Raw genomic sequence first — 12,547 nt, 5'->3', positions numbered from 1 at the left:
GTTCAGGCAAATTTCGATTCAGACACTTTTTATGTGTTGTAAACTCAATCTTTTGAGCCCACGTAGAATTAAAGCGTCTACAACAGCGAACAGTTTTTTGACTAAATCCTTCATATTAAATACTACAATTGAATTGTTGCTAAAGAATCACCAGAAAAGTTAAAATCTCTGATGTATTGTCATTACCTTTCCAGCAATACTTATTTTTACACTTGGACAGTGGCGGATCAAAGAGGGGCTAGGGGGGCTAAAGCCCCAAGCCCCACAATTTTAGGGGCCCCGATTAAGAATAAATAATTTTTTATTAACTCTGAAAACTAAATCTTTTATTAACTTAAAAGAGCCAAAGTTAAATTTACACAATTGTCTGAAAACAAAACCACAAAAATAAAATAACTGTCAACAAAAACGCTGCAGTATATATTTTTTCCGCTCTTTGACAACGAAGGAGCGCAACTACTTCTTCAAAAAAAAAAATTACTAGATTGGTAGCAGCGCCTTGTAGCAATAATTGAATGTAACATTTGTACAAATTGCTACAAAAACAATTTTCTTCGGAAAATTATTAATGACTTGAATAATTATGTTGTTATTGAAAATGCATTAACGATTGCAATTCTACAATTCTTTTGTACTTCCGCACAAAAGAGTTCTTGTGTGAATGCATTTAATAGCTGAAGCGCTAAATTCGTGAAACATAAAAAAAGAAAAGTTTAACAATTTTTAGGTTATACAGTTATAATTAAAATGCTAAGAAAATATGAAAGTGGAGCTTCTAAAAGAAGATTGAAGAAAGAGAGAGAGGAAATGTTAGCTAAACTTCCGAAAATGACAACTTTTTTTTCATCATACCAAACTAATATGCAATTTCCACAAACTGTAGATAATAATAAAAACAATGAAAGAAAAGATGAAAACAATTACACGGAAAATGAGGTAGCCTGCCAAGGTCCTTCAAACTAAATTCAAGAAGTTGAAAGTGTTGAATCTACAATGCATAATAATGAGCTTGACTCTGGTACTCCAATTTTTACAACCTTTAATGACACCTCTAACATTTGCTAAACAAACAATTTACTCTTTAGGCAGTTAATATTTTTATTCTATAAATTGTCACTTATAATTTTTTATTAGGTATATTTATCATGATTTTTTTTACTAGATACCATTCTACGCGAAGACCCTACTTTATGGCCATTACAATTAAAGGAAAATGAACGTATGAAGTATTTAAACAAGGAGTATGCTTTTTTTTCAAAATAAAGACTCTAATTTCGAATCTTCGAAGCGGATGTTCAAAAACCAGTACAGATATTATTCGGTTAAATATTTTCAAAAAGTGATGAATAATGGCAAAAAGTGTGACCGAAAATGGGTAATGTTTTCTAAATCCACTGAATGTGTATTTTATTATGTTTGCAAGTTGTTTTCAACCGATTACGACAACGTATTTGTCAAAAGTGGCTTTTACATTTGGAAAAAAGCTAAACAAACCATTTTCGGCCACGAAAACAGCAAGAAACATATTCAATGTATGATTAAGAATTCATAAAACAAAATACTCATGTCGATCAATATATGGTAAGCTAGATTAAAAAGGAATTTAATTATTGGTCTGCAATCTTAAATAAAATAGTAGCGGTTATTCGTTTTTTAGCCGGAAGAGGTTTAGCATTTCGAGGCTATAATGAAGTTATAGGATCGTCAAATAACGGAAATTAATTAGGCATGTTAGAACTGTTGACTCAATTTGATCCAGTTTTAAAGCAACACATTGACACTTTTGCAAATAAAGGCAAAGCTAATGTAAATTATTTATCTAAAACTATTTGTGAAGAGCTAATTGATATTATGTCTCAAAAGGTTTTAACGCACATTATTACCGAAATAAAAAAAGAAAAATACTGGGAAATTATCGTTGATTCGAGTCCTGATATTTCTCACGTGGATCAACTTTCTGAGATATTTCGCTATTATCTAAATGGCCACATGTACGAACAATTTTTTTGTTTTCTACAAATTAAAAGCCACGACGGTAAATCTTTGATTGATGACGTTTTAGATCTACTGGAAAGATATGATATTATTATAACTAATTTTCTGGGACAGGCATACGATAATGCAAGCAATATGTGTGGTAAATATTCTGGATTACAAGCACGTTTAAAAGAGCGGAGTGAATTATCTTTTTATATCCCCTGCGCTGGATATTCTTTAAATTTAGTAGGGCAGTGCAGTGTCAGTGAGTGCATCAATTCTATCAACTATTTTGGCGTTCTCCAAAGTTTGTATTCAATTTTTGTAGCTTCAACACATAAATGGGATTTATTAAAATGAAATCATGCTACACTCAAGCGCCTATCAGTTACACGATGGTCATGTAGGTCAGATGCTTCAAAAAGTTTAGTAGAAAAATTTGATTGGATTCATGCAGCGCTATGTCATATAGCTGAGGATACAGAAGAAAAATCTGACACTCATCATGAAGCTTTGCGTTTATTAAATAAGATCACTAAGCTAGAGTTTGCATTCATGGCTGTACTTTGGCATCGCATACTTAAGAGGTTTAATGCAGTTAGCAAATTTCTTCAAAAAGTTGAATTAGATTTGCATACAGCAAGCAGTATGTTACTTTTAATAATTGACTTTGTAAAAAAATTACGAAACGACTTTACGAGATTTGAGAATGAATCAAAAAAACTTATCTCGTTCATTGAAAAAGACTATTCGGATAAGGACAAAAGAAAGGTAATTAAAAAATTGAGCAACGGAGAAAACCAAGTTGGTTCTTTAGGCGTATCCGACAAGTTTCGAGTAAACACATTTTTTGTCATTATTGACAAATTTGTGACACAATTAACTATAAGAGGTGATGGTTACAACCACGTAAATAAGTTATTTGGATTTCTATTGAAGCTGTTAACTATTAGTACCATGGAATTGCAAGTTAGCGCGAAAAAAATTGTAGAAGTGTACTCAAATGACTTAGAAGATAGTTACATATTTGAAATAGAACACTTTGTAACACTATTAAAGTTGTAGCATTCGGGTTGCATATTTTGAAACTCTATACAGGCTCAGAATAGGCAGAAAAATGAGCAATCTGATTCGCTGATTTTGAAAGAGAGGCAAGTACGATTTTGTTGAAAAATATAATTAAAATCAAAACAAGCACATTTTTAAAATAAATATTAATATATATGTATTGATAAACTTAGTAATGATATACTTAGTTTATCAATACAAGTCATGTGTTACTATTAACACAGGAAATTCATTTTATTTTAGTACTCTTCAGAGTATTTAAAATGTATCAAAATCTATTTGTACAGGAGAATTTTCACTCGTAAAAATTTCAATAAAGTTTATCTTGTATGTGATGAAGATTTTATCCAGCGCCGTAACTAGGTTTTCTAGTGCCCTGTGCAAAATTTCATTTTTCGGCCCCCAAAGCCTAACTTTTTTTTAATATGGATATTATAAAAGATATTTTCGTCAGTTTAAAGTTCCATTTCACGGCCGCCTAATCTACAAGCCCTGTGCAAGTGCACCTGTTGCACCTGCCTTGTTACGGCACTGATTTTATCTATTGTCAATTTTAAGAAACGAAAAAAAAAATCTGTTAAAGTAAATTTGAAAAAATCTACAAATGTATTTCTCTTAAAATAAGCTCTTGGCCTTAAAGCATTCTCAAATACATAGTTTACATAAGAATGTGGTACGAGACTAATAGTGAAGCACTTTTGCATACAAAGTTAATTTATAAACTGATATAATTTATATATGGGAGTAATAAGTGTATATAATTTATATATGGGAGTAATAAGTGTAAAGTTCTAAAGAGAAATAAGGCTATTTTTTCAAAATACTTTTCTTGCTAAATGATTAGATAAATGGGAACTTAATTTGAAAAAAATTATACCAAGTTCATAATAGTCTATTGATATTAGTAGGTAAATTTTAAAACTGTTTTACAAAACCTATCGTATAAGAATCACAGCATAGTCAAGTTTTACCATCTGGTTTATAGTTTGTCTTTTTTATATCTTAGAATTATAAAAACAATTAGAAAAACAAACTAATTTTTTTAAATCTTTATTTTTAAGAAAAAATTCTGAAAATCACGGATGTTTTGAGTTGTGAGGGTTTGTATAAGTATTTGTACTATAGTGCACAAAATTGGATACAAAAATCATAATTTTTTTTGCTATTATCATTTGTTTTTTTTATGAAATTACTCAAATTCCCTTTTATATATTCAATACGTTTTTTGACATTTGTTTTGATTTAAACATACGCCCATAAGCCTCTCTTTCAAAATCAGCGAATCAGATTGCAGACCTATACAGACTAAAAATAGGCAGAGATATGCATCTCTGCCTATTCTGAGTCTGTATAGGTTTTCAAAATATGCCTCCGGGTCTTTTTTTCGCATAAAAAAGATAAATCTGAGACTGAAAACACATTGATTTCTCTGCATGTTTTAAATTGGATAGTTGAAACCGATATTATTGATGTATTTCCAAATGTTTATATAACATAGCGCTTGTTTCTAACTATTCCCATAACAAATTGCGAGGCTGAGAGATCATTCTCTACTCTTAAAAGAGTTAAGAACATGCACCGATCAACAATGGACCGTAGTCGTTTAAGTAGTATAGCAAGATTAACTATTGAGTCAAAATTATTAGCAACTTTTGATTGCAGAGTTTGCGGGGAAAAAAAGCAGGAAAAAATTGCTCAACTTAATTCAATAAAATAAATATAAAATTTGTATATAAATAAATATCAGTGATAGCGTTTTCAAGAAAGTCTTTGTTTTACTCAATTTGTCGTTGTTAGTGGAACGGGGCCTCCTACTTTTAAATAGCCCCGGGCATCGAAAAGTCTTAATGCGCCACTGACATATATATGTCAGTGGCGCATTAAGACTTTTCGATGCCCGTATATATATATTTATAAATATATATATATATATATATATATATATATATATATATATATATATATATATATATATATATATATATATATATATATATATATATATATATTTATATATTTATATTATATATATAAATATTATATTATATATATATAAATATTATATATATATTATATATATATATTATATATATTATATATATATATTATATATATATATATAAATATTATATATATATTATACTTATATTATATATATAAATATATATATATATATATATATATATATATTTATAAATTATATATATATATATATATATATATAGATATATATATATATATATATAAATATATATATATATATTTATATATATATAATATATATATATATATATATATATATATATATATATATATATATATATATATATATATATATATAGATATATATATATATATCTATATATATATATATTAGGGTAGAGTGAATTTTATTTTTTTTTACAATTCGTTTTAGCCTGGGTATGCAAAATTTGTCTATTTATTTCAGAAATACTCTGGATAAATATCAACTCTAGGAAATTATCTTGAGGTGCCTCAAGACCTTTAAAATTTTAATGGGTCCCTAATATTATGTAAAAAAAAGTTTTTTAAAAGTATGTCATGTTGGGTCTCAAAAGAAGCAAAATTTTATTAAAATTTCAAAAATAACAATTATTTAAAAAAAAAAAATTGTTATTTTATAGTTTATTGCAGAAAAAATGACCTTTTAAACTAAAAATGAAAAAAGTTTATTTTTTTTAATTGAAATTTCAAAAAAAATCTTAAATAATAATTTTTTTATAAAATAATTGTTATTTTTGAAATTTTTATAAAATTTTGCTTGACATACTTTTGATAAATTTTTTTTTACATAATATTAGGGACCCTTTAAAATTTTAAAGGTCTAAATGTAACCAAATATTTGGTGACATTTTCCTATTTTGAAGGTTCTGACCTGGTTCATTGAACTGTATACCGTGGTATACTTGCAAAAGACGTGATGCCAAACATTGGCAGTTTATTGTACTGTCATTACGTCAAATCATTAATTTGACGTAATGATGCAGCATTTTAAAGTTTGCAACACTCTACAAACTATGAAAATACAAGTCGAATGAAATATCTGTAAAGATGATTAAATGTATTTTTATAACCAGAGAAAAGCTTTTCTCTCGATATAAAATTTTAACGTCAACTCATATAGCGGGTGTTTTCTTTAGGCTCAAGTCTTTAAATTAAAAAATGAAAGCTATAAATATTTTCTTAAATAAACACTTAACGTTATAATGTATTTAAATTTCAACAACAAATGCAATTTAATAAGATTTTAAAAGTTTCAATTCGTAAGAAAACTTAAATGATTGATTTCTATTAACAAGTATTTTTGAGTTAACGTTTTTTGCCAGAATACCTACAATATGTTGTGGGTATTCTAGCAAAAAACTGTACGCTGCGTTTTTATTAATTTATGACTTGGCTATTGATTTTTACGCCAATTTGATATAATTATAGTTATGTATAAACGTATCATACTCTTTTAACCACTCAAGAGGATTACAAAAACAAACAGCTCAGGTATTTGCATTTCAGAGGTAATTTTTGGAATTTAATATAGATAGATCTTAACTGCAACCTGAACTTAAACATCGTTTAACTTTAATGGGAATTTCAACTATATGATTACGATAAAACAATGCGATAAATCCTTCTTTGTAAAAGGTTGCTTGACACCGGTGGACCATCACCGGTGACTAATAACATGGGTGATGATTCAGCTCTACTTCGTAAGAAAAAGAAATGTAAATGAAAACTATCAAACGAATCTCTACGAAAAAATGCACATATATGAAGATGTGAGAAAGAATAACTCCAATTAAAAATGGTATTAGTTTTTATATAAAAGTCCGCTTAAATCGGACAGCAAACCCTTACAAGAGTTGGTCAGCAAACGCAAAATATAATCCTAACAGAACTTGCTAAATATTTCTTATTACTTGCCGGCTGCAGCGTACATATTGAATGACTATTTTAGTAAGTATGAAATCTCTAATTATAACTATTTCCACTTTTTTGTTTAATCTTATAAAGTCTTATCTAATTTACAGCATATTAGCATTATTTAGGCTCTTTCAGGTAAGAAGACCGTAAGGACTTCTGGGAGCATTTTAATAACTGCATTAAAAGTAAGGAAAACAGTCATACCTAATTAAACAATAGGTTATGTATTTCATTCATTTTTTTTTCTGCTTTTATACTCGATTTTTTTGATTTTTATAAATACTTTCATACAGGGCCGCTTCAAGCTGACTTGGGGCCTGGGGCAAAATTAAGTTGTAATGCTCTAAAACAAATTTTTTTCTATACAATCACACTGTGGACATGATTGTTAAGACTTTAATATTTAGCAAGTATTTATGACAATCTTTAAATCATTGGGGTCTAGGAATAAATTGGCCAGATGTTGAAGCGATCGTACTCTCATACGATTTTGCTCCATTAACGTTTAAATGATATGATGTTAAAAAAGGAAATTAAGTTACTTTATTATTTTATATAAAAGTTTATTTCAAAAAATAAATTATTACCTTATTTTGTCTAAATTGACTTTAAGTTGACTTTGTCTATTAGTATTAGTAAACGTATTAGTAGATTTAGTCCACAGTCGAATAATTTAATAGTCGTAATAACACTAGCCAAATGTTACTCCAACATAATACGATATTAGCAAAAAAACCGATTTAGGGAATTTTACGCTAAAAAAACATTAGCTAATTGTTGGCTGATCGGAATTAATTTCTAATGTAAAAACTTATGTTGGGTGATAAATGTGTTTGTTATGACGCAATATCAATATTTTGCATGGGCTTATATGGAAAAATAAAAAAGCTTCATCATCATACAATGCTTTGAAAGCTTAACATGCCTGACTTATAAACCATAATTAATCTTCCGGGTCAATGGAAGCAGCTGGTACTGGTAAAATATTTGAAACGAGTATTATTTCAGCAATTTTACACAATAATGAACGTACCCATGGTGTTAAAAATGTTTTACTTTTATTCAGACAATCAGAAATTGTTACAAACATGAAAAGAACATAATATTTTGCATGTAGATAAAGTCTAGTGAAAAGGTAAAAAATCGCAATGCAAAAAATGTAAAAAAACTCAGAACATTATAAGTAATAAGGAATAATTGAGTAATTTATTTTATTTGATAATAATGTAATTTTTTTTATTTAAAGAATTTCTTATTTAAAAAAATTCAACAAAATGTTTCATCTAATATACAGTATTGGACAAAACATTTGCAACCAACATTGAACAATGCTAAAAAGTGTTCCTAATTTTACATGTCTTAAAAACAAAACAAACTATACTACCACAGCAAACAGTTCAGAAGTCTGAAGTCATAGCATGCCATAATATGAGGAATCAGCTGACAGGTGACAGCACACAGGCAGAATTTCGTTGACAAGTGCCATTTTGCAGCGGAAAAAACAAGTGCAACTTTTTTGGTTTGCTTCATTCTCTTAAGTCTGGTCCGTGTCAACGTCACGGAAGTTTTTTAATAGTTAAAGGAAGTATCCAGAAGTTTCCAGAAGTTTCCAGAAACATGCAGAAGCTTCCAGAAGTTTCCAGAAGAAACCTCTGAGAGCATCAAGTAGCATCCAGAAATATCCAGAAACATTCAGAAGCATCCAGACGCATCAAGAAGCTTTCAGAAGCATCGTAAAGAAGCATCTAGAATCTTCCAGAACAGGTTCTTCACACAGGTTTATCTTACAATATAAGAGACATGTTAATCGACATGTAATTCAGTTAGTATATGGAAGTCAATCAGTCAGTATTATCAAAACAGTTTATCGAAGTGAGTTTTATCAAAGTGTATTATCGAAAAACATCAATACAAGAAGTGAAATACAACAAGTGTTTCATTACAGCAATACAGTCCACATCCAGCCAAGACGTTGTGTTCCACAAAGCATTATTGTATCATCACAAGGTAAATGTAACACGGTACGCCTTGAGAAGCGTGATTATTTATTTTTATTACTTTTATGACTTTAAGTGCAAAAATGGCTCCCGACAATCTTGGATTGGAATTAAGAAAGAAAATTAGTGGCGATTACGTAAGTGGAAAGTCACAAAAAAGTATTTGTGATAAATATCGCGTGAAAAAATGGACCGCATCAAAACTATGTTCCAAATATCGTTCTATGGGGAAGTTGTCAGCAGATAACATAGGTAAAAGACCGCGTTTCACCACTTCTAGAGAGGATTTTATGATTGTCAGATCTGTCAAGAAGGATCCCTGGATATCATCAGTCAAGATGCAAAAGCAATTAGAGCTGCCTGTATCGGACCGAACAATCAGACGACGTGCTGTTGAAGCCGGATTGTTTCTCGATGCCCTGCAAAGAAACCGCTGATTTCACTAAAAAACTAAAAGAAAAGACTCCTGTTTGCTACATCTCATATTGACTGGAATGTGCAGAAATGGCGAACTGTCCTGTTCAGTGATGAATCGAAGTTCAATATCATTGGGAGCGATGGCATTTGCCGTGTACGTCGACAGGCCGGAAAACGCCTCGATTTACGTTACTGCCATAAGACCGTGAAGCATGGTGGAGGCAATGTAATGGTCTGAGCGAGTTTTTCTGCTAACGGTCTAGGTCCAATACATCGAAACGATGCAAAAATGGACCGTTTCATGTATAAAATTATCCTGAAAGATGTTATGTTACCTCATGCTTAATGGAATATGCCAATAAAATGGGTTTTTTAGCAAGACAACGATCCGAAACACACTGCAAAAGTAGTCAAACAGTAGTTTCAAGACAACCACCTATCGGTGATGGATTAGCCGCCTTAATCTCCGGATCCCAACCCTATTGAGAACCTGTGGGAGATCGTTAACCGCACAATTAATCGTGAAGGTGTTCGTAATAAGGATACACTGTTTGAACAAATCCAAAAGGCCTGGGCAGCGATTCCACAAAGTTTCATTGATCACCTGATCGAATCTATGCCTCAAAGATGCAAGGCTGTGATTAACAACAAAGGATTCGCCACGAAATATTGATAGCGAAATACAGCTTGGTCAACATTTTGTCGAGTTGCGTTTGTTTTGTCCAGAAGGAAATCAACTTTTTTAATACTTTTGAATAATTTATTTATTTTTGTGTACAAATAATGAACTTGGTGATGAATAAAACTTGAAGAACTTTGTCTCTAACAGTTACATAGTTATTTCTCTAAATTGAAAAAATGCAGCACTTTTATAAAAAGAAACTAAATTAGCATTATTTGGTTGCACTCGTTTTGTCCGATACTGTATATATATATATATATATATATATATATATATATATATATATATATATATATATATATATATATATATATATATATATATATAATATATATATATATATATATATATATATATATATATATATATATATATATATATGTATATATATATATATATATATATATATATACATATATATATATATGTATATATATATATATATATATATATATATATATTGAAATAAAGTAGTAAATTCTTGTTTTAATCATTTTATTTTTCATTATTTTATAATTTTTACAGTTATATAAATAAAAAAAGTCACCTAGCAATAAAAAATAATACTTCGATAAACAAAATGAAACATCATGATATGATAAGGAGGGTTATAAAAATAATGTATTTAAATTTTTAAATATATTTTAACTTTCTTTTGAGTTTTATTGAACTTTGACTTTTTGTAAGATTTTGTTACTTCAAAACCAAATATCTTAGGTTAGAAAAGTTTAATTTACATTAAATTTTCACATTATCTTAAGTATACATATAAAATTCATTTGCACTAAAATATATTTTTTTTTTTTAGTGCAAACATAATAAATGATGCATATTTTTCATTCTAATAAGATTCTATATATCAATTTAGTTCAAATGAGTTATCTATTTGTTAAAGAACAAACCTTTAAAAACTCATTCTGAAACGTTAATTTTGAAATTTTTTTGCAGCTGGTTTGATTTTTTCAGCTGTTTCAAAATTTTGTGACTTTGTGTTTTAAAATTTCTTATTTCTTGGCCTACTCTTTAGGTAATAGGTGATAGATTAAGCAGATTAATAAATAAAAAATTGTCAGATTATTGTTAACTTTAATTTAATTTTTTTAAAAGGTTCTTCGGAAAAAATAATAGTATTCAAAATAGTTTAGTTTTTTCCTGTCTTATTACCTTAGTTTATAATTGTTAAGTAAATAAATAGAAAAAAATAAAAAATAAAAGTTATTTAAAGTACTTTAATTCCTTTCATAAATTTAATCCCTTTTTTTTTATTCCATTTATTTTTTTGAAATATGCTTCTCTATTTTTCTGCTCGGGATAAACTACTTTTTTAAGATTCTGGCGAAATCTTCTCAAAGCATAAAATGTGTTTAGTAAATGCTACTCCCTAATTTTTTCATTAAAAAGTTTCTTGTGCAAGAAAAAGTTGTATTTTAAATGAAAAGAGAAAAAAAAAACAGGCAAACATTTTTAAATGTTTATATTAATGCTTGTTATTAAAAGTTGTTGTTTATTTTTAAAGTATAAATTCGCCAAAGAAATTTTTTTGCAGCTGGTTTGAGTTTTTCAGCTGTTTCAAAATTTATCCAACGTGGTTATAGAAATTTGTCCATTGCTACAAAAATGTCTTTATAAAAATTTTTTGCGCATTTTATATTTTTTATATTTGCAATAAATATTACTTTAACATAAATTTTTCGCTGTTGCGTTGTTGTTTGTATTAAATGTTGTCAAAGCTTTTATTTGTGGCCATTGCCACACTGGCAATCGCAAATTTACTTATTTTATTTCCAAAGAAGGTTGAATGTCAATCGTCAAACTTTTCTTAAAAACCCAAGTTCAAAGTGTAACTGTTTTTCAAAAGTTAAAGAATATTTTTCTTAAACTGTTGCCGGAAATTTAACAACGGGTTTACTCATAAAAAATCAAAACACTGGTTTATTCAATACTTACAATTATTCTACTTCTCAAGAGTTTTTATTAGAATTTTGGTCAAACGTTTTATCTAAGTAGTTTTTATCAAGGTGGGCAGCTTCTCACTGCAGCGGCTGTTGACGAAGAATCGACAACTTTAATTTCAGATATTATTATTTCGTTCGATAACTTTTTATTCTTTGATTTTAATAAAGCTAATTATAAAATCAGTTATCGAAACAATGCCGCGCCTCTATATGCTCCTCCAGAAATCATTTTTAAAAGCATGATTGAAAGCGTACGTTTTAAAAGGCTTATTTATTTGGTAACAAAAGTAGATAATAAAGAAACTGTTTTCGATTCGTTCGAATATGCAAAAAAGTATACCGACTTAAACGTCATAGAATACACGGTTAATGACCAAAATAGAGAATTCATGTCAACTATTGTTAAAGAGTTAGTATTTTATTCGAATAACTCCTTTATTATATTTAATGGAGATTTTTATAGTGGTTTAAACACATTTTTAGGCGTTTCCCAATTTCACGGCTTGCGACTG

General features: G+C 28.6%; 1 protein-coding gene across 1 annotated transcript; it reads left to right on the top strand.

The window, feature by feature from the left end:
- The first annotated feature begins 1,728 nt into the window (after positions 1-1,728).
- On the top strand, positions 1,729-3,042 carry LOC136083125 (uncharacterized). Its single transcript, XM_065802534.1, has 2 exons — positions 1,729-2,238; positions 2,356-3,042. The coding sequence occupies exons 1-2, from the start codon at positions 1,729-1,731 to the stop codon at positions 3,040-3,042; spliced, it is 1,197 nt and encodes a 398-aa protein (XP_065658606.1).
- Positions 3,043-12,547: the final 9,505 nt, after the last annotated feature.

This window comes from Hydra vulgaris, chromosome 08 (assembly GCF_038396675.1).
Source record: "Hydra vulgaris chromosome 08, alternate assembly HydraT2T_AEP".
Classification (NCBI taxonomy): Eukaryota; Metazoa; Cnidaria; class Hydrozoa; order Anthoathecata; family Hydridae; genus Hydra; species Hydra vulgaris.
This window is presented reverse-complemented; position numbering and strand designations above follow the sequence as displayed.

Coding starts and splice junctions, on each gene's coding strand:
- LOC136083125 (XM_065802534.1), top strand. CDS start 1,729: ATGTTAGAACTGTTGACTCAATTTGATCCAGTTTTAAAGCAACACATT. Junction 2,239..2,355: donor ATTTAGTAGGGCAGTGCAGT/GTCAGTGAGTGC, acceptor GCTACACTCAAG/CGCCTATCAGTTACACGATG.